Raw genomic sequence first — 22,617 nt, 5'->3', positions numbered from 1 at the left:
AACAACTAGAATGATTCATTTTATTTTATGGTTAAGCCATACGTTAAGATATGCAAATATTTCACTTAGAATAAAGAAACCTCAGGAGACAATTAAAGGAAAAATCAAGCATAAATCAGTGAAATGTCCAGTGTTGCTGGTGTTGGTGCAAAATCTGTGTAGAGTAACACAGTCAGCCATATGAGAAAAAACCCACCATGGAAGACTGCCTGCTTTCAGTACACAGACTGTATGAGGGTCTAGCTAGGGGGTGGGGGTACAGATAGGGTTTCTGTCCATGTCTAAGCCTTGAGCACGTTACTTTAACATGTGCGCATGCCATACGTCAGACTCATAAAATAGTTTCATCCACGAGACAAACAAGCCCACATTTTAAGCTGCACCTTTTTTGAGGAACACTGCTCTACTTTCCTAGAAATCAGCCCAAAACTAAGCCAAAGGTCTGAGCTGAGCGGTGAGACTTGAGAGTCACATGCCCAGAACATGTAATGTATAACAACACAGACTGCTGATATGGGCAGACCATGATAACCTATCATTACATAACTAAAGCGCTGTACCCATTGGCTGTCTTTTAAACTGGAAGCTGTGGTAGAACTCCTGTGGTGAGTCGTGCTCTTGCTAAATCACCACTGAAAATCAGTTTACTGCCCACAGCGAAACATCAAATTCCCTGAGCTGTTAGAGACACAGTGTTCTGTTTTCAGCCAGACAGTTAGTCAGCCAGTCAACAACACAAACAATCATCTGTGGTTTCATAGCATGACATGACAACGTGTGGTAAGCTCAACCAGTTTTTGTCCAACAATGAGTTTAGACAGTGAACATGGTGTACTCTCTGCCACACCCAATCAATTATTAGTTCTCCACATTAATTTGTTTTTGTTTTTACAAAGGTATCTACTTGGTGAAAGAATTCATCTCTGACTTAATGATAGTCATCAACATTTTTATCCATTTCCATAAGCCAACAAATACCAAAGCTCATCCGCTCCACCCATAAAATTGATGTAGTAAAGACGCATATTCAGCTATATCAAAAAACTGTCAAAATCATCGTCAGCATTACTCAAGAAAATACACCTACTGCTCTATAAAGGTAGTTATAGCGTGTTCATGAAATATTTATTTCAAGTTGTGCTGCATTAGCGCATCATGATTTACAACTCACTCTGCCACCTCTCATTAGAGCTATAATAATAAAGATAAGTAAATCAATAAATGCCCCTTACACTGTTAGTGCTCCATGGAGAGATGCAGAAGGAATATGACACCCTGGGGTCACCGTGTTAGAGGATACTTATGCACAAAGAGAGGTGAAAAACATTCACATGCACCACTATGTCTATTCTTTGTGCATCTGCAGTGAATACACAGCGACATTACATAAAATCTCATGTAAAATTTTGTTCTATTGACATAAAATTATGAACATACATAGAGACACTGTGCTCTCTATGCACTCTGCACTCTGCACTCAAAATCAATATTATTACCCCTCTTGAGTTCACATGCTCTCCAGGAAAAGGTGTCAGTCATTATCCTCTGAACAGAGCACACTCTGATTGTGAGGGGCACACACAATACACAAGTGGAGATTGAGGTCATGTCCTAAGGATGCGCATTTGGCCTACCGCTACCCAGAATGGCGATCATACATCGTCCAAAACCTTGTTCCTGTTGGTGCATTTTGGCAGCCTTCACCTGCATGCTAATGTGTACCGAGTCTGAACCCTGACCCCTGACCGTGGCTTGGTCAGTGCAGGGCTGAAGGTCACCCTGGAAGTGTGTTAAAGAGAAAGCGATTGGGCCACTAATGGAGTCCATCCGCTTTAGAGCCCTAGCTGTCTCATATTGGGAGGTCAGCTCCATCCCTCGCCGGGCTCCTGCCAGTGGACTTGAGTGCTGTGTGGTCATGGAGGCCACTTCACCACGAGAGGAAGACTGTCCATTAAAAAGGCACAAACTAAGGCTAATGATTTGGCAGTAAACCACATGCCATCTTTCGACCCTCTGTCCGTCTGCAAAGTATAAAGTGTAACTGATGTTCCATTTTTATATTCAACTAAAAGAGCAGCTTTCTGAACGCTGAGATCAAAAGACTCAGTCTGGTTTGTGGTTTCTTCCATGACGCAGGAAAGAAAGAACACAGTTGATTGTGCAATGATAAATGCTATTCTTTAATCCATTCATCATCGCCAGTGGTTGATGTCAAAATTGTTTCTTCTCATCCAAACAGAACATGACTCACACCCTCTGCATCTTTTAATCCAATCTGTTTGCAGCAGGACAGGCGCCTGACAAAATTAAAGCTCCAGCCAGAGAGCTGCCTCCTGCTTTATTCCCTGAATAGTTTATTCCCTGAATATCCTTCTCATCCTCAGGGATGGAGCGAGCTGAACTTTTTATCTGTTTCAACTTGAAACACATGTATTTTGGCATTGTACACCTAGTATGTTGTGCTGCATGATCTATAAAGCCTTGTTGCCTTGATAAAAATTATTAGTAGCTAAGTTCCATGGAGGCATGGCCATAGTTAACACTAATAAAGAGGAAATAAACAGCTGCATGTGGTTTGGGTGCTATATTTTGTTTGTTCATTTGGTAAAGAACCCACACGATTCCCAAGAATCCATCCGCAGACCACTACATGCTGTTTTCACATTTCAGTTTTTGTACTGATTAAACCAACAAGTGTTCGTGTAAGTTAGTGAGCTTATAAGTAGGTTTATTTATGTTAGGACAGAGGCTAGCTTTCCCCCCCCTGTTTCTTTATGCTATGCTAAGCTAACTGGCTGCTGGTAGAATCAGCACCTTATCACCTAACTCTTGGTAAGAAAGCAAAAAAAAGTGTGTCTCCCAAGAAGTCAGTCTGTTCCTTTAAAATTGGTTTTCTGGGATGCCATGGTGGACACATTAGTGACAGCTTCCAAAGCCAGTGTCTGGTATCCATCAATTGCTCCAAAGGCCACAGAGTTGGATATTTTCCCAGGGGTTTGTTATGTTTTTGTTTCACTTTTACTGTGTACGAGACAAGACTAAAAAAAAACATATTTGAGCTAACAATGGTATTAAGTGGAGGAGAGGTAGTGGGGTGTACATATGCTTCCTGGTCTGCTTTGCAAGAATTCCAGGAAACATCTGAGACCACCTAAGTTAGGCATTGCAAACCTCTTTCACTTCTGCTGATGGCTCATCTGCAAGTGCAAAGCTCTGAGCTTTCAGTGTAGTCCTGCTTCGCTTTGGCAGCGTGCACGTCTATGATCACTGTTGTGAAGCCAAATAAACCTCTCGTTGTCTTAATTTTGTGCAAACAGAATAATTGGCTGAAGCAGGTAGGGTTCCTTTTAGTGCCATGAGCAGTGCCTCAGAGATGTTTAGCAAACAACCTCTCATGACTTCAGGATGTGGCCTGTTTCCAAGTACAGTTTGAGGACATATTTGTTCATTCTTCATCTCCTTTATCAGCCTGTTAATAAGTTTTCTCTTAAAGGATGAATCAGCCAAAACAGTAAAACACAATCCTAACTGAACACCCACGTTCTGTTGAGGGAAGAGACCCATAAGTGGGCGTCAGTGAGTGCAGTGGGTGCCACTCACACTCTGTGCAGAGAGGTACAGGTCTGTGCCACAGAATGATTGAGCAACTCTGTGCTTGCGAAGGAATGACGTAATGTTTCTCCCTGAAACAATTGCACCACACACCTTCTCTCCTCCACCCCCCTTGAAAGAGATAAATGTAGACAGAGAAAACAAGGGATGTCAATAAACTCTGCGGGAATATTAAGGGGTGTGATTTAAATATTTCTTTCTATAACTTTAGTACTTTACAGATAATTTTGAGGTATAAATGTCTGAGACTTTGCCTGATTTTATAGATATGATCTGTGAGAATATCACTCGAAGATGAATGACGCCTTTGTGAAAAAAGGGAAAATAGGTTTCAGTGGATGGGATGCAGAAGTGGGATGAGGCTCCAGCCCCCCCTGTTGGCAGATTCAAGCTGTATTTCAACAGCAAGCACTGCTCAGTTAATTGATACGTGCAACGACACTGAATTGTTCATTCTAAATACCTGATAGACTTTCTTACCCTCGGCTTCACTTTAACATTTGCTGTTAAAGAAGGAACCCCGACAGCGCGAGGCCTCTAAGCCCACAGGTACTCTGAGTCACTTTCGCAGTCTGAATCAAAAGACCCTGGAGATTTCCTGCCATTTTTCTCTGGAGTGTTTTCTCTCAAAGAACAGGAAAGGCAGCTCTGTTTCCCACACACTCACAGAGGTTCGATATCAATGCCATTTTACAGTGTGGGACCACTGCAGCAGACAATCAAGCAGCTGCAGAGTCATTGTGAAAGTTAAGAGGCTTTGTGCAGCAGCATCACACAAGGGGAACTTTGCAATATTATAGCCTCTTGCTGCTGGTAAATGTATCTTAACTGATTAAAAGAGCATCTTATTTTGTTCACACAATTATGTTTTTCAGTCTTGAATTCTCACTTGAATACTGACACCCTTACTTAACAGATTTAGATAAAAGCAATCTCGACATGACCTCGAGGGAACTCTGAGATGTTGACCAGCACAAACAACTTTTTTTTAATGTTTCATTTTTGAGAGTTAAAGGTTCCCTAAATGTATAATGGCAAGTAATGATGTTATGTTGTTTGTTTGGAAAGTTTTATTCCTTTGAAAAAATCGTGTTCTCATGTTAATCAGCCAATTGCGGCAGCTTTTCCTGTTTAAATAGATTCTAATCGGGGCTCTGCAAGAACATATGCTGCTGTGTGGATTGATGTGGAGCCAAATGAAACTCAAATAAGAAGAAAACACAGATGTTTCAAAGGCCAACGGGTGAGGCCCCTGGTGATATTGTTATCAGTTCCCCGTGGTGCATCAGATCAAACATTCAAACGTGGGGGGACTAAAGTGGATCTGTATTTGTACGTGGAATCATGATAACTTGAATAGCTTCTAAAAAATGTCTGTATTCTTGTAGCAGTCTGGCATTGTTCAAGCGGCTAGCCTTTCATTTGAACTATAACCCTTCTCTTGACTTGTCTCTGTTCCAATCTGTGCCATCATGCTCGACCCACTTGAAAACAATAAACTTAATGCGTGTATTGAAAGCAGGGCAGCCAGCTCTTATCGACTACATGGCATGGCACATAAGCACAGACGCAAGCATTCAGAAGCCAGGTGACACATAATATGTGCGCACCACAATGTGGCTGCCAAGCCTTGTGACAACCACACCAACTCAGAGAGGAATGCAGTTCTGGTAGCTCATGTAGCATCAAACCAGATTTGATGTTTTAATAAGTGAACTATAAAAGCTAACTAGGCTGCTGCCAGTAGCTTCATATTTCTTGTGCCATTTTAGAGTTTGACCGCAGAAAACTTCTCTGGTTCATCAGGCCTGTGTGTGTGGTGGTCATTTGATAAGATTTGATTGACAGTGACAGTCACATTTTGTCATTTCTCATTTTGATTTAGAGATTGTTAAATCATGATTGTTGATCACCTTTTGCAAACTAGCCTCGTCCTGTTCAAACTAGCACAGATAAAACAGCACATATGTAAATTTCTCATGTGAAATATCCCAAACTGTCCACACTTTGGCAAAAATCAATTGTGTCCATGTAATCCTTAGAAAAAAAAAATTTCAGGGTCCTCTAAATGTGTCTTAAATCAATGCATTTGTTAATGTAAATGCATATTCCCATGGCCACAGTCACTGAGCAGATGAGCTGAAGGATACTTGTTTGTAGCAGGGCTGCTGTCTATCCCACGAGGCACAGAGGACAGACCCCCTGTGATGCTCTCTGGAGGGTAAAGTGGGATTAGTCCACTGCTCCTGGACCCCTGCCAGGGTTTAATGGAGCAGGAGTAACTAAATTGACGGGGATCCTTGCTGGCCGACAAAAGCCCAAAAACACTTAGGCTTTACTTAAAAATTGGGACATGCTGACTTAACCCTAAGCTGGTTCAGATCCAAATGATACAATACTGGTTATGATATTAATTCAGATTAACTGCAAATGCACTGATCCAACAAAAAAGGCAAGACATGCATATCCTGATTCACACGATTATTGTATTCACAGACATAGTTTATGCTTTCCTGGAATAACTGGCGACAATTCAAGAATGTGAACAACAGGGGTCAGCCAGGAGGTAGGGCACGGGTAGGGGAGATCCACACAGGACTGAATTCCCATGAATCACTTGGTGCAGTAGCCATAAGGTGCAAAAATTTGAGTTGAGGTGCAAGTGAACCTGGGAAGGGGGCTTTTTCCTGTTACTAATAAACTGGAGAGATACATGACATGACTCTTTCATCAATCATAGAGGACCTTAAACTGATGCTCTGGGCAATAGGAGGACAACGTATTGCATTTTTAACCCCTGAATGAAATACCTCAACAACTATTGGATGGTTTGTTATGAAACCTGGTGAAGAGTCCTAATGACTTATCTCTAATCCCCTTTCTTTTCCTCTTGCGCCACAATAAATTTCACATTATGGTCTTGAAAATATCTTAAACTAAAGGTTGTTTTTCTTTTTTCATTAAATTTAGTACACACATTCATGATCCTCTCAGGATGTATTGTAATAACTCATCTAGCGCCATCATCTAGTCAAACTTTTTATTTGTCCCAACAGCCTCTGCTATTTAGCAAATATTAGCATGATATTACGCTAAATTATACCTGCTATACATTAGCATGTTAGCTTTGTCACTGTGAACATGTTACTGTGGTATGCTAATGTTAACATTTCCAAATACTACTAAAACCTCACAGAGCCAATTAGCATGGCTGTAGACACTTAGTGTGGTTTCTGCTCTGATAGCAGGCTGTGCAATTGTGCTACAAGCATTTAAAATGTGAAATTTGTTTGAATTGGTGGTTGTAATTTAATGTGGAAACACAACAAAATGCAGCCTACACTCCCCTCCAAAAGTATTGGAACAGTGAGGCCAATTCCTGACGTTGTCCTGAAGAAGAAAGAAACCACTGGTGTACTAAGTAACAGACATCGAACGGGTAGACCAAGGAAAACAGCAGCAGTTGATGACAGAGACATTGTGAGAGCTGTAAAGAAAGACCCTAAAACAACTGTTGACATCAGCATCAACCTCCAGAGAGCAGGAGAGAAGGTGTCACAGTCTACTGTTCGCAGAAGACTTCATGAACAAAAGTACAGAGGCCACACCAGAAGATGCAAACCACTCATTAGCAAGAAGAATAGGAAGGCCACGCTGGAATTTGCCAAAAAGTCCAGAGACAAGCCTAAAAATTCTGGGACCAAGTTTTATGGACTGATGAGACAAAGATGAACCTTTACCAAAGTGATGGAAAGGCTAAAGTTTGGAGAAAGAGAGGATCTGCTCATGATCCCAAACATACAAGCTCATCTGTGAAACACAGTGGAGGTAATGTCATGGCTTGGGCTTGCATAGCTTCTTCTGGGATGGGCTCATTCATCTTCATTGATGATGTAACACATGATGGCAGCAAAATGAACTCAGAAGTCTACAGAGACATTTTGTCTGCCAATTTAAAGAAAGATGCCACCGAATTGATTGGGAGATCCTTCATGGTGCAGCAAGATAATGATTCAAAACACACTGCCAAAACAACAAAGGAGTTCATCAGGGGCAAGAAGTGGGAGGTTTTAGACTGGCCAAGTCAATCTCCAGACTTCAACCCTATAGAGTATGCATTTTACCTGCTAAAGAGCAGACTGAAGGGAGAAACCCCCCCAAAACAAACCACAACTGAAAGAGGCTGCAGTGAAAGCCTGGAAAAGCATCACAAAAGCAGAATGCAAAAGTTTGGTGATGTCAATTGATCACAGGCTTGATGCAGTTATTGTAAGCAAAGGATTTGCAACTAAATATTAAGTCTTTTCACGTTAATGTATTTTAAGTCTATCTGTTCCAATACTTTTGCTCGCCTAAAAATTTGGTGTTCCGTTACAAATAATGCTATCTTCTAAGTTGTGTATCAGATCCAGATGTAAATACCTGGAAATAAAAGCTGAAATGTTGATCTCTTGTCTCATATTCATATTTTGATGTCAAACCCAAATGTTTTCAGTCTACAGCAAAAATAAAGGAACTGGCCAAAGGGCAATAAAAGTTAATCCACGACAGTCTATGTTTCGTGTCAAATTCAAGCATGCGAGGTCAGGACCTTTGACAGCCCAGCGTAAACAGCATTACAGAGATTATGGTGAATATATGTATAGCAAGTGACAGTGTGCCCCAGCCACGACCCTTCAGTCACACCTAGGAACTAAAGAAGAGGGGAAGGCCAGATTTCTATTATGTGAGGTCTCGATGTGATGGAAGCACCGACTCTGCTCTAATCCTCACCACTTAAGAGCCTAGGCAATATCTACTTAAAGAGACATTATGCAGGAAATGTTATGCAAATGGCTTGTTTATCACATCATCTCTGTATCAGCCACTTGTTTAGTGCCCTGTCTCCAGTGTGCCACGCTTATCTCTGGCTTAGGGAGGAGCATAATCTTTTAACACCTATCTGGCAGATTTCTCTATTGTTGTCAGATTTCACATACAGCAGGAACATGAGTCAGTGTTTACATTTTAACAACCGGAGCAATATTTCAGGGAGACATGAGGGGTATTTGAGCTCATCTTAGAGCCTGTATTTGCATAAATTCGCACGAGTGAGTCCGTCAGCACGGTGGAATGAATTTTGAAGTGTGCTGCGTGTATATTGGGGGCTCTCCCTAAGCTGCACATACTGAGAGACTCTTACTAAGCAGATTACCTCCATAAATCTATGTCAGGATACATTTCTGTATGTCTAGTCATGCAAAGAGAGAGAGAGCGTGAGAATGCAGACAAAACATGTTTACAGTATCAGATATACACCCTAACTGACAAGCTCTAGGCACTGTTAAAGTCATCAGTGCGCTGCTGACATCTGCTGCACAAGTTAAGGTACATGCAAACATGCAAACACATTTGCATGTAGTATCACTGTGCTTGTATTTGCATTTGTAGTGTTGGAGGAGCAGCTCGCTGGTTGATGTATGACGATAAAAAGAGGCTGTTGCAGGAAACAGAATCTTTGGATGTAGAGATATTTAAAGACTGTTTCCTGTGTTTGACATTTACCTTGGATCAAGGAACAGCATTGTGACTCACAGCTGCCAGAGGTGCAGCATGGGAGCCGAGCTGGCAACACTGTGTGTGTGTGTGTGTGTGTGTGTGTGTGTGTGTGTGTGTGTGTGTGTGTGTGTTTGTGTGTGTGTGTGTGTGCATGTGTGGAGGGTGTGGAGGGGGGGGGTGGACCAGATGTTGTCCTCCTACCATGGGGAATAAACTCTATCACAGGTGGTGGGAAAAAAGGGGGGAGAGAAAGGGAGAAGAGAACGAGTGAGTGAGAAACAACGGCAAACAGGAAGCAGAGACTTTACAACACAATGCTCGCTGAGTTTCCTGCAGGCTCAGACAGATAAGGAACAACACTTTGTTTAAAGCTGTATTTTCACCCCCAAACAAGTCCCAATCTCTGAAACCACATCTTACAACGCTCGTATCTTACTTTCTTCTGCACTGCAGATGTTTTAATAATGTTATTGCACAAGCGTGTTGGTCAATGTGCATCCGAGAGACCATTACTTTCAATAATGCCTTATCATCATCACTAATTGTAGTTTTGTAGTGTAATGTGCAAGTGAACCTTTATCATTTGTGACTTTATTTTCAATAAATATAGAATTTGTGCGTGTGTGTGTGTTTATGAACCCTCTCACCCTGGATAAGACAGTATGAAACATGGCATATGAAGTTTCTGCTATAAACTGCAGGTGGTGACAGCCTAACAATGCCCCCTCAGCTGTGCCCTTTGCCCCTTTTTACGCGAGAGAATAAAGCTGCCTGTGTGAGCTTTCAGAAAATTGAATTCATAGATTGAAAATACACGAACAACAGGACAAGGTGGCGAGCAAGCCTGGAAATATTTAAATGCCCTGTGACACCAAAGTTCCTGAGATATGATGTTTGGGCAGCATGCGTCCTGAGAGCCGAGCTGACAGTTAATTACTGAAATTAATCACATCCACGTCCCAGTAGAGAACCAAAAAAGCACAGAGGCCACTGTGCATTACACGAGGTTCATTATGAAAGTTAATTATGTACCAGCTTGGAAGTCGAACCACACAAAAAGAAATTGAAACGAGCTTCTGGATGAGGCACAAAGATGAACACCAGCATGCAGAAGAAGATGCTGGAGCAACACCTCCCTCTATGGGCCAATGGTGGTATTACAGCACAATTAGTGACAATATTAATGTTCTGGACGGCAGACTGTGAGACGGAGACGCAAATATATAAGAAGCACGAGCTTTTGGCATGATAGATAAAATATATTACACAATGATCATATTTCAGTCTCCTGTTACAGTAGGAGTTGGGGTCTCCACATGTGGCAGGTTACACTTTCAAATGCATAATTTGACATGCAAGTGTATGAAGTCGAGGAATCTATGAACAGAAGATCATTATTGTTAGTGATTGTTTATTTTATTTTTTTTAACTAAAAGGTCGCATCAGCTGATTCTGCTCAGCACTCAGGCCCCTCTCGGTGGGTGTGTCTATGTTAATCTGCATCAAACGGAGACGGGCAGTGTTGGGACACCACTCATCTGATTGGGCGCCTTTGTTCTTTCAAATCGAAGTGTCCCCTCGCCTTTTATTGGCACCAACGGGCCCCTGGGGGAGAAGACATCTTTTACAGTAAGGCTGCACTGCCGCATGGACTTTGAGGCTGCAGGAATAATGGAGTAACAGTGTAAGGAAAAGATGGCAGAGGCCTGTCAGAGACATGACAAACCTTACAGGCTGAGGGAAGAAGTGAGCTGCATGCTGGTTGGTGATGGAGCTGTGGGGAAGACCAGCATGATCATCAGCTACATCTTCAATGGGTACAACAGCGAGTACAGACAAACAGCTTTTGATGTCTTTACTGGTGAGTGAGGGTTATTCTTTAAATTTAATGACTGCTTTAATTCTGCAGGAATAAATCTTGATGTTTATTTCTCACTTCCAGGTTTGGTTCATGTGAATGGAGTTCCAACTCGTATCAAACTCATAGACACTGCAGGACAGGTAGATATCCCACACCACGTTGTGATTCTTTAGTTGGTTAGACCCTCCTGGCTCATCTTTTTTTTATATTTGATCTGCCCAGGAGGAGTTTGGCCATCTTCGCTCTCTGTGCTACGCCCACGTGGACGTCTTCATCCTCTGCTTCAGCCTGGTCAACCCCGTCTCTTTCGACAACATCACCTCCAAATGGATCCCACAGATCCGTGCTGGCAACTCGACCTCTCCCATCGTTCTGGTCGGGACTCAGTCAGACCTTCGCCACAATGTGGACGTCCTCATTCACCTGGACCAGCAGAGAGCCAAACCAGTGCACTTCAGCCGGGCCAGAAGGCTGGCACACAGGGTCAGAGCGCACGACTATGTGGAGTGCTCGGCCCTGACGCAGCACAACCTCAAAGATGTGTTTGACTCTGCTATATTTGCTGCTGTCAAGCACAAGCACACTGGCTCAAAATCCAAAAAGCTCAGCCCTCTTAAACGCTTAAAGACTTTTTGCGATTGTGGATGGAGGAAAATCTTCAGGCTCATCTGATGTGGAACCAAAGAGTGGATTAACTGTACTCAGCTTGGTCTGTTTGGGGATTTTTGGGACAAATGGTGCATTTTTATCAAAGTATTTCTCTGCAGGATGTGGACTGTGCACTAACAAAACATCATCAAGTATCACTAATAACCTGCACTGGCATCCATCCTTAAGGACCTGTAAGAAACAAGACAATCCTCATACGAAGATCATTGTGTAAGGACAGTGGTTGATGGTTTTGTGTTTTATTTGTTCATATTTGTGTTTGTGTGTGTGTTAAAGTTTTGTAATAAATGCACTGCAGTGTAACATATATTTAATGCCAGTTGCTGTGTTTCTTTTAAAGAATTATGTAATGAATCTAAAAAAACCTGCAGTGAAAGATACTGTCAGTGAAGAAATGGAGGGAAAACACAAATTGCCACTTGGGACAAATGGTCACCTGCTGATGCTTTGAAGCGCTACTTTACAAGACAAAAGCCATTTAAATCCATCCTCTGTTTAGGAGCTTATGCTGATGCAGGTTTTTAACAACTGCTTTGAAAACACCCACCCATGTGGAATTTTTAACTTACAAAAATTCAGGTTTTCCCTAAACCATTTATTATAATCTAAAAAAAGATACATTCATTAAAGCGCACAGCTGAATTTGGAGCAATTTAATACACCAACTCAGACCAATATCTTAATATTTGACAACTGAAAAAAACAATAGGACATGCATTGTCTGCAAGGCAAACTTAAATATGTGATTGTATTTCTTTCTTTGATCTTGTAGAAAGTGGTGGTTTTCTACTATGCATCTACAGGAAGGATTATTATCATGAAAGATTTATCACTTTACATGCAAGACACTCTAAATCTTGCAGCTCTGCAGCCAACAGTTACAGAATTAGGTGCAATAGTAGTGCTTGTTTAAAGGTGAAATTATTTGAGGTAAACAAACAAACAAGATGGATTTTATGAGCTCAAAAAAACATTGTAGAAGCGGCACAAACATTGTTCCACAGCCACAGAGAGTAAACTCACTGCTAGCTTGTCTTGTAGAACTACGCTTCCCATCATGCAACAGCACGCCACCCTCCTCTGACCCTGTGACTGAAAATAATCTGATCAGCTGATCTGACCTGGCAACAAAATAACGTAGCTAGAGAAATCTGCCAGGGAGGGGGCTGAAGAACAAAACAATGACACTGCTCGGAAGGATCCAAATCCAGTAACACTTTTTAAAGACTTTTCAAGCCGAATCGCGCGGATTTTCCTCCCGTTTTTAAGTAAAATAGTCCGCGGATGTCCGAGCTTTTGACATCGGCTGGCTGTTGTTTTTGTTGATATGTTGTTACAGCTCAGTTGACAGACTGGAGGCTAGCAGCTTGTTGGGACGACAATGAACTGTTAGGGCTCTCTGGCTCGCTAATTACAGTTTTTCTGTGGAGAAAAGTTAAAACTGCGCGTCGAACCCAGCTAGTTGTGAGCTACGTGTTGGTGCTTTGTTGCCAAATTATCCACCGACTTTGCCAGCGAGCGGTTGAGGGTCAGTTTGCTAGCTAGCCTGTTGTTAGCATCAACATTTGCACATTCATCTTTTCAGGGAGAGTTCATTGTCTCGGTTGGTAGAAGCTACCTGCACATGTTTCTGTATTATTTTAGTATTATTCGCTAACCTTAGATATATTTAATGTAATGCTGCAGCTAAAGTGCTAACTTTAATGCACAAACAAGCTAACTGTTGGTGGTAAAACAGATATCAGGTGTAACTCAAGGAGACGGCTGTTTCTGCCTTTACTGCTGGATGCACTAAATGACATTATTAAGACCGTGTTTCAAATTCATTCTGCCTATGCTAATTAGATAAATTTTACGTTTGTTGGGGCTTAGTTGTTACAGCCATCCAGCCCAGTTACCATGCAGCTGTTTTCATAGATTTAGTCACTGTATTAGCTCATTTCAGTTGTCAGTATTACTGCATTTTGTACATTTTTACCTGCTAGCGATTTATCTAGAGCTGTTGTCAAAGCTGCTCCAATAAGCACTGCATTGTGTTCAAGTTTACGTTGTAAGAAACGATGAGTGGGCATGGCTCATCTTCAGAAAAGGGAGTCAATACTAGTCTAATATGTCAAGAGAGTTATGCCTGTGGTGGCTCCGAGGAAGCAGCATTTGAGTGTGATGAATGCAAAAGCTTGCAGTGTGTTCGCTGTGAGCTGGAGCTCCACAATCAGGAGCGTCTGAAGAACCATGAGCGGGTTCAGATAGGTCCAGGGCACGTCCCTTACTGTGACAACTGCAAAGGAAGCAATGGAGACCAGGGCAAACGCCACAGATCTGTGGTCCGCTGCCTGAACTGCAAAGTTAACATGTGTCAAGACTGTCAGAAACGCACCCACAGTGGAGGGAACAAGAAGAAACACCAGCTCACATCCTATCCCCCACCGCCCAAACCTGCAGAGATCACCTCTGTATCTGTCCCACCGGCTGCCCGAATAGCCGATGAGATCAAATCTCAGAGAGCAAAACTTCTGGAGAAGGTTTCCAGTTTTCTCCTGGTTGATGAGAATGAGGAAATGCAGGTGAGTTACATAAAAGTGATGCATGTTATTGAATAGAAATAGAATCAGAATACCTACAAGTTTAAATTCTTTGCCAAGACTGCACATTTGGTTGTTTGCTTAACTAACTTTTTGCCTCTAAACTCTTGTTTCTCCGAAGGTAAAAGACGAAACTTCATTTGTAAAGCGCCTGAGTTGCGGCCCTGACCAGCTACTGAAGGTGGTGTCCATCTTTGGCAACACCGGAGAGGGTAAATCTCACACCCTGAACCACACATTCTTCATGGGCAGGGAAGTGTTCAAGACTTCTCCCACCCAGGAGTCGTGCACGGTGGGGGTGTGGGCGGCACTTGACCCCATCCGTAACGTGGTGGTCATCGACACAGAGGGGCTGCTTGGGAACAGTTCCAAACAGGGCCAGAGGACCCGACTCTTGCTCAAGGTGCTCGCCATCTCCGACCTCATCATTTACCGCACCCACGCCGACCGTCTCCATGATGACCTCTTCAAGTTCCTCGGGGACGCCTCGGATGCTTACTTGAAGCATTTCACCAAGGAACTGAAGGCCACAACGGCCCGCTGTGGCCTGGATGTCCCACTGTCCACCTTGGGTCCAGCGGTGGTCATCTTCCATGAAACTGTCCACACTAAGTTGCTTGGCTCAGGTAAAATATTTCAACACTTCTGTTACTCCCACTAGTGTTGAGAGTCATTACTTCATCTGTTACACACTTATTAGACATGTCAAAGCTTTTAATAGAATATTACCTCCATTGGGACAGTACATTGTGACTGTATCACCATGACTGTAGCTCTGCATCACAGGAAGGGACAGGAGGCAGCACCTTCAAAGTAAACTAAGCGTTGAGCACTGCAGATAATTACAAGTTTAGCAAATATTAGCCTATGGTGTTTCTCTTTCTTTCTTCTGTATTGCTGGAGGTAGCAATCTGCATTCCATGAAAGGTGTGAAAAAACTGTGTAGCCACATATTTACAGCTTGAAGACACTTGAAAGACAGAACCAGTTTTTGCATGTTTTAGTTCATTTTCTACAGCTCATACTTTGCATTGCTGTCAGCCTTTTGCCAATGCCTGATATTCACCACAATTTAAATGTGTTTTTGTAAACAGGCACCTGCTTTCTATTCTTCTATTCTAGTCCTCTAGACTAACACTTTGTGTTAGTTAGATAACCTCCAACGGTCAGCATTTGTCTGCTTTTCCTCTTGTCAGATTATAGCTACTGATGCAAACACAGATTTCTTTATGAAGTCTTTGCTCCGTTGCTATGCAATAGTAGAGAAACGGATGAAAATAAAATGTGTTATTTAAAATGTGGTGTTCTACTTCACTCAAGTAAGTTACAAGTTGTTCTTCTATATAGAAATGAACGCATGGAAATGATCTCAATGCTTATGAGGGAGAAAAACACTCTAAATGTGGTAGGCCTTGGAGTGTACACAAGATTTGTAGTAAATGTTGTAAAATGTGAAGAAACACTTGTATGAGCTTCATGACTTCGGACAACAAATGTAAATGACTGAGCTACATGTGTTTCCTTGTTTATTAAGTATGTTTTTTTGGGGGGGGGGGGGACTGATTGCTGATGCTACAACATTCTTCTTGAATATTCCTGAACACATGTTGTATCTGATGCACTGATTGAATATCTACACTATATTCTGAGTACACACTGTGGTAACGTCTCCACTCGTGTTTTGTCATAGACAAGTCATCTGAGTCAATAGATCGGCTGCTGTTGGATCGCTTCAAGAAACTTTCCCGTTTCCCAGAGGCCTTCAGCTCAGTCCAGTACTGGGGCACTCAGACTCTCAGCCCCCCTACTGACTTCCATGGCCTGCAGAATAAACTGGAGCAGCTCTTGGATAACAACGCCACCCGTTCCCCACGCACCCCTGTGGTCATCTTTAAAGCCCTGCAGGTAGGGCAGTTATCCGGCCTCTGACCAGCACTGAACTGAAGTGATTCACAGTTTTCTGATAAACTGGCTCCTGGATTCAGAGAAGGCTTATTTTAATACAATTAGCGCAGTGCGAGTTTTAAGCGTATCATTTTACTGTTTAGAAAGTGCACCTATTCTTGCTAATTTCTGCTCGTCTATGATTCTCCTGCAGGCACTGAGTGAGCGCTTTAATGGGGAAATTACAGGTGAGCTTGTTGCCCACAGCTGTTTCTTTCCTGACGAGTACTTCACCTGCTCCAGCCTGTGCCTCAGTTGTGGGTGAGTACCTCCCTGCTTTTCAAAAGGCATTTTAACAATCACAGTCTCTCCTTTAATCTTTTACTTTCCAGATTGTTAATCATTGTAGCATATTACTTTTATCCCAGATCCGGCTGCAAGAACAGCATGAACCACTTGGGAGAAGGAGCGTGCCACGAGGCAAAGCATCGTTGTCGTTATTCTGCTCAGTATGATAATCGCATTTACACCTGTAAGGTAAGCCCAGAAGTTCACCTGCATCACTTAGGTACAACTGAGCTTTCTCACCTATGCCACTGACTTCATGACTGATGAGTTCCGACTTAAAGTCATTCTGTGGTGCATCACTTCAGGCTTGCTATGAAGGGGGGAAGGAGGTGGTAGTTGTCCCTAAGACCTCAGCTTCCTCAGACTCTCCATGGATGGGCCTCGCCAAGTACGCCTGGTCTGGGTGAGTTGCAGCTGAATGACCTACAGGGTCACATGTAACTACGCTCGGGTTAGGCTTATGTTACTTTTACAGAGCCTAATTTTAGCACTGGCAAAGCAGACTCTGACCTAAAATCAATGTTTTCTATTTATATTAACCCGCATGTTCCAAATAATACCACAGATAATAACTCAGTTACACATTTATATGTCTAATGTATGTTCAGGTACGTTATCGAATGCCCCAACTGTGGAGTGATCTATCGGAGCCGTCAGTACTGGTATGGGAACCAGGACCCTGTGGATACCGTCGTCCGCACTGAGATCCAGCATGTATGGCCAGGGGTAAGAGAAGCAAGCCATTTAATTAATTCATCAGATTTTTTCTTAATTAAACAGACCTGTAATTATATGGTCAGAGGTAACCCTTTATCTACCCATCTGTTTTTTGCAGTCGGATGGCTTTTTAAAGGACAACAGCAATGCAGCGCAGCGGCTTCTGGATGGAGTCAACCTAGTGGCACAGTCTGTGTCAGAGCTCAGTGTCAAGCCTGCCAAGGCCGTCACCTCCTGGCTGACAGATCAGATCGCCCCAGCCTACTGGAAACCCAACTCCTTCATCTTGGTGAGTGACACACACAGCCCCACCCTCTGCCACCCGCCAGCAACAGCCAAGTCAACACTTTGTGTCCAGGGGGATGTTTACTGTCTGTGGTGCTCTGTGCCTATTACACAATCTATGTTTGCATGTCACAAGATAAAACTTGGACAGACTCAGATTGCTCACAGAGCCAGCTCTTGGTCAATAACAACTCCTGTGATTTTTTTTTTTTTTTTTCTTTTTTACAAGGTGTGCCATAAGTGTCACACAGTCTTCCAGGACAATGACACCAAACATCACTGCCGTGCCTGTGGGGAGGGCTTCTGTGACGGCTGCTCTTCCAAAGCTGCGCCCGTCCCAGAGAGAGGCTGGGGTCTCGCCCCTGTCAGAGTCTGTGACGTCTGCTTCGAGCAGAGAGCTTCATACGCAGGTACACACACACACACCTCCAGTAATGTCAAGTGTTACCTCTTTTTCCTCTTTGTGTCTCATGCAGCCATTTAAAGCTTGGGTGAGCTCGGCTTTAGCAAAGATATTTTCTTTATGCAGAGCTGCTTGAGGCAGAGCTCGAGGAGGAAGAAGGTGGAACCCTCGCCAGGAAGGTTGGAGAAGCGGTGACCAACACCATAGGGGTTGTGGTCACTGCTATTGACATCCCACTGGGTGAGTGTTGCCCAATCTAAAGAGGATTGTTATGTAAGGGTGATAATGACCCAGTAAATGTAAGTAACTGGATATGATGCCCTCTGTTGGCAGAGATGTAAACTGCTCATTTACAGTAAGTATTTAGGCTTTGTGTCTGGTTTGAACTCTCAAAGATGTAATGCCGAAGTCAGACTGTTAAAGCCTCCCCTATGAGGAATACGGGGTGCCCTAATGGCCTAGTTGTACTGTAATGGATCCTGCACAACTAAAAGCTCACAGGTCTCTGTTCCCTCACTGCATGCGGATCTTCAAATACTGAATTTGCATTTGTCAAGCTTATTCTTGCCAAAAATGTTTATAAGCTACTAAATGAAATTCCTCCCACACACACTTACTACAGAACCTAAAACTGCCTTTGACAAGCTCTTCAGGAAGTATAAGTGGCAGTGCCTCCATGTAGAAGTGCTCAGTTGCCTAATGTTTGATGTAGACTGTCAGACCTTGTATCTGTTGTTTAGATTTGTGAGAGGTGAGATAGACGACTGTTTACCCTGTTTACTCATGTCGTTTTATGAGACTCCCTGCTGTATATGTGTTTTGAAGTGGCTTGAAGCATTTGTCATAGACCGTGCTGTTCTCTGATGCCTAAAATTTACTTTGGGCTGATGATTATTAGCAGAACTTTTTTTTTTATAACAGCTGATATGACGCGTTTCTGCCAAGATAATCCAAAATGTGTTTTAGATTGTGAAAACTGGCTCTGCTGCATGGAAAGAGATTGCAAAGTGTTGGCAACAATAAATGCTGTCTCCACTCGAATACACGCCACAAATTATAGCCCTTATTTTCCCTTCAGGTTGTTGTCTTAATCAAATTTGGAAACCCACAAGTATTTGCCTAATCTAAAGCTAAAGTAGTATGGTTATTAATGTATGTTAGTCTGCTACATAAGTGTACTGTAAGCCTATATTTGCTGATAAAAGGGCTTAGATGCATATGTTTTTGATATCCTGCTGAAAACTATGTATCCATCACCACCTCAAAAATACCTCCGAGCCACGTCTGGTCCAATCACAACAAAATTAGCCTACTTGTTTCCAAATCCAAATCTTGTTTCTATGTTTCCATGGATACCCCAACCAAGATGGCTAAGGACATGAAGTTATGGTGCATTTTAAACAGTAGTGTGGACAAATAAGCCTGGACATTTGAGAAGTGACCGTGCTGTGACACCAACAGCCGAGGTAAAAGTTACTAATGTCAGTCGGTATTGTAAGTAGAGTAAATAAATGTCGTTACTTCAGCATAGAACAGCATTTGATCATAATGGATGAGATCTATAGTGGAAATTGGCCATAGATGTAAATGAAAGGCATAACTCGACGTTTTGGGAAATACACACTTGCGGGGTGGGGTGGGGCAGTTGCCAGGCAACCAGCAGAGCCTCCAGGAAGTCATTGGGCCCTGCCAAGTCTGGCTTATAACCCCCATAAAAACACAATTTGCTGTTTTATACATTTCAGTTTTCGCACTGGTTAAGCAAACCAGATATAACTGACTGATTAGTGAGCTTTGGATAGTGCTGGTAAGCAGACCTTTAGACAGAGGTAACCTGATATAGCGTGATATAAGGTTATCAAAACCTGTAGATCTATGCCCTTTGCCAGTGTATATACAGTGTAGGTCTACATTGTCCTTTGGAGTGAGCCTGTCTGAATGATGAAGTTTAATGTGATTTAAACAGACGACCATGTGTGGTGTCAACGGAAAACACTGTTGTCTTATACCATGTACCTTATACTATATCTAATATGTGCTTGTGTGTATTTGTGTCATGTGTTCCCTGTAGGCCTAGTGAAAGACGCAGCCCGTCCAGCCTACTGGGTGCCTGACCAGGACATCCTCTCCTGCCACAACTGCCAGCGCGAGTTCACTGCCAAGCTGTCCAAGCACCACTGCCGCGCCTGTGGCCAAGGAGTGTGTGACGACTGCTCCCCGGAGCGTCGGTCGGTCCCATCGCGGGGCTGGGACCACCCTGTGCGCGTGTGCACCAGCTGCAACCAGAAACCTGGAGAACTTTAACAGGGACGGCCTTCCTTCCTCGGAGCACCGGAGAGAACCACTCACTCAGCTCGCAGTCTGTCACTGCCTTACCTCTGTTACTCTAATGGTTCTGTCTGTTATCTGTGGAAAGGAAGTTTTTAGGCATATATATCTATATATATATGTATGTATGTATGTATGTACGTATACAGTATATATAGGACATTTAGAAGATTTGGGACGTCAGAGTTCCTGTGGCCTTTGTAGAACAGCCAGAACATGTGAGATGACTTGACTGAGTGTGAAACCTGCATTTCCACTCTGATTATTCACAGAGGGAATATTTTGATTCTTATTGACACAAATCCCCGATTTTACGTTAAATAAGGCTGTTGAGCTATTTTTCTACTATCAGAAAATATAAAAAAAAATGTATCATTTAAAGAATCTTAGTTAGTTGAGAACCCCGTGGGGTTATTGTGATTAGTCTCCAGCAATTCTTATTATTGAGCATTGTTTCTCTGATGTCGTCTGTGTAATGGCGAGGAGATATTTTATATCCGTGCAGGTGTAACTGCAGTTTCCATTGCATGCTGCATTGCAAGATTTTAGTTTTTGCACTAAGCCTTTTTCAGCTGTTATAGGCTGTTGCTTACAATGGCCAAAATCCAGATATCCGGATGATCAAGTTGTCTGTCCCAAACTGAGCTGAAATCTACTACAGTAGGACTAGATTGTGGATATCTGGTGTGCCAAAAATCATTCAGGTCACTGTGTCTGTGCTGGTATAATGTTTATATTTTATCATGTATTTGTGGTCGTATGAAGACATAGAACTATGTTAGAGGAGTGTACTTTTCAAATGTTGAAAATTATTTATGTATGAAGATAAAACAAAAAAAAACCTATTAGCACTCTGGCATGCATGACAGTCCGAGAAGTCCATGGCCTTTTACTTGTTCAGAGGACGGTCTCTGAATTAACCTCACTATGTCTTTTACCAAACGGCATTGTAGTGTGCACATGTTGAAAGATGTTTCTGTTTCATGTTCAAATTTGTTTTCTTGACATCTTGATTTTAATTGGTTTCTAAATACTTACAGTTGATGTCTGTGTGGTTGTATGGATATTGTTTTGCAGACCTGAGGAATATCCAAATTTATCTTGAAACCAGTTTTACAAATTGCATTCATGCCTCCAGGCCGTCGTAGGTCTGACATGATAAGGACTCCTGACAAAGGTCAACTCATTTCATTTTTTGTCCTGTTTTAGTAGCTTGTTTCCTGTTATTTTACCTCCGTTATTGAAAGCTATTGTATATTTTCTTTTTCTGTTTTATTTTTTTTTTGTTTGACGTTAGTTACTGCATAGATATTTATATACTTTGTAGTAGCTGTATGTGAACCACCTTTTCTAACCATATTACCTTTTTTCTTCATTTTGTCTTTCAGCATTACACAGAAAAAAACTGATGCTCAATTGTGGCAATGATGAATTGTTGAGTCATTTCTAGTGACTGACAGCTTTAACTTGTCTTGCATCATCACTAGTTTTGAGTTATTAAGGAATGAGGCTTTTACTTTTGGATATCATACAAAGCACAAGGTGATGCCTTTAACACATATGCTTGTATTTTGTTGTCAAAAATGAGAAAAAAAAGGGTCTTTGCTGATTGTAAGCTTTGTAGATAAAGTTATTGCTCCCTTTGCTCCTAACGTGGAACTTTTTAGTTCTGATGTCTGATGAGAAGATGCTGTGTCTGCCTTGTCTCAAAATAGATTTATCTGTCTGAATGTTGCATCTCTCTCACACACACACACACACACACACGCACATCCTCCTCTGAGGTGGTAATATTGCACAGTATAGAAAACGAAACACGTCGTTGCAGATTACTCACACTGGGGTTACTTTCCATGGAAATTTGTGCTGTCTGTTGCTTTGGCTATCCTTTGTGGTGTTTGAGAGACACATATAGGGACATCCTTTTTTTTTTTTTTTGTTTGCGGAGTGGCTTGGGTGCTATCGACACTTCTCACCTACACACTACAAATCAAGAGGGAGTGATTGCTGCATTTAAGACTGTTGGACAATAACTTGAGGTGATGATGTGTGGATACATGCCGAAATGGTGGAAGATTTGATTAAAATTAAAGTTGTATCAGCTCCCGTCTGTCAAAAACATAATATGGAACTGCCTCCATGTCTTTAGTGTGAGTCTGTGTGTTTGTGTGTTTCAATCTCGCTGTGTCAAACCATTCACTGTACTGTATGTGGGAGGAATAGATCTTGTGCACGCCTGTGTGTTATAAGCCTTGCTTCCATTCCTCACCAACACTGCAGCTTCAGATTAAGAGAGGGAAAAATATTTGCTTGGTGCTTATTGATGATGATAAATGATTTATAATTATTTTAATAAATAATTAAACCCAAGCTTCGATGTTGATATTCTG

The 22,617-nt window shown here is 42.2% G+C and overlaps 2 protein-coding genes across 2 annotated transcripts; both read left to right on the top strand.

The window, feature by feature from the left end:
* The first annotated feature begins 10,845 nt into the window (after positions 1-10,845).
* On the top strand, positions 10,846-11,683 carry LOC139212233 (rho-related GTP-binding protein RhoV-like). Its single transcript, XM_070842734.1, has 3 exons — positions 10,846-11,011; positions 11,093-11,151; positions 11,234-11,683. The coding sequence occupies exons 1-3, from the start codon at positions 10,846-10,848 to the stop codon at positions 11,681-11,683; spliced, it is 675 nt and encodes a 224-aa protein (XP_070698835.1).
* A 1,976-nt stretch (positions 11,684-13,659) lies between these two features.
* Positions 13,660-22,587, top strand: LOC139212052 (zinc finger FYVE domain-containing protein 1-like). The gene is made up of 11 exons (XM_070842497.1): positions 13,660-14,244; positions 14,384-14,888; positions 15,953-16,167; positions 16,361-16,467; positions 16,575-16,683; positions 16,800-16,897; positions 17,103-17,220; positions 17,330-17,500; positions 17,726-17,906; positions 18,026-18,139; positions 19,971-22,587. Exons 1-11 carry the CDS (start codon positions 13,741-13,743, stop codon positions 20,201-20,203), a joined length of 2,355 nt encoding a protein of 784 aa, XP_070698598.1. The 5' UTR covers positions 13,660-13,740; the 3' UTR covers positions 20,204-22,587.
* Positions 22,588-22,617: the final 30 nt, after the last annotated feature.

Source organism: Pempheris klunzingeri, chromosome 13 (genome assembly GCF_042242105.1).
Source record: "Pempheris klunzingeri isolate RE-2024b chromosome 13, fPemKlu1.hap1, whole genome shotgun sequence".
Taxonomy (NCBI): domain Eukaryota; kingdom Metazoa; phylum Chordata; class Actinopteri; order Acropomatiformes; family Pempheridae; genus Pempheris; species Pempheris klunzingeri.
Note: the sequence above shows the minus strand (reverse complement) of the source record. Positions and strands in the feature narration are given on the sequence as shown.

Coding starts and splice junctions, on each gene's coding strand:
- LOC139212233 (XM_070842734.1), top strand. CDS start 10,846: ATGGCAGAGGCCTGTCAGAGACATGACAAACCTTACAGGCTGAGGGAA. Junction 11,012..11,092: donor AGCTTTTGATGTCTTTACTG/GTGAGTGAGGGT, acceptor TCTCACTTCCAG/GTTTGGTTCATGTGAATGGA. Junction 11,152..11,233: donor TCATAGACACTGCAGGACAG/GTAGATATCCCA, acceptor TGATCTGCCCAG/GAGGAGTTTGGCCATCTTCG.
- LOC139212052 (XM_070842497.1), top strand. CDS start 13,741: ATGAGTGGGCATGGCTCATCTTCAGAAAAGGGAGTCAATACTAGTCTA. Junction 16,168..16,360: donor TCATCTTTAAAGCCCTGCAG/GTAGGGCAGTTA, acceptor ATTCTCCTGCAG/GCACTGAGTGAGCGCTTTAA. Junction 17,221..17,329: donor TCCAGCATGTATGGCCAGGG/GTAAGAGAAGCA, acceptor TGTTTTTTGCAG/TCGGATGGCTTTTTAAAGGA.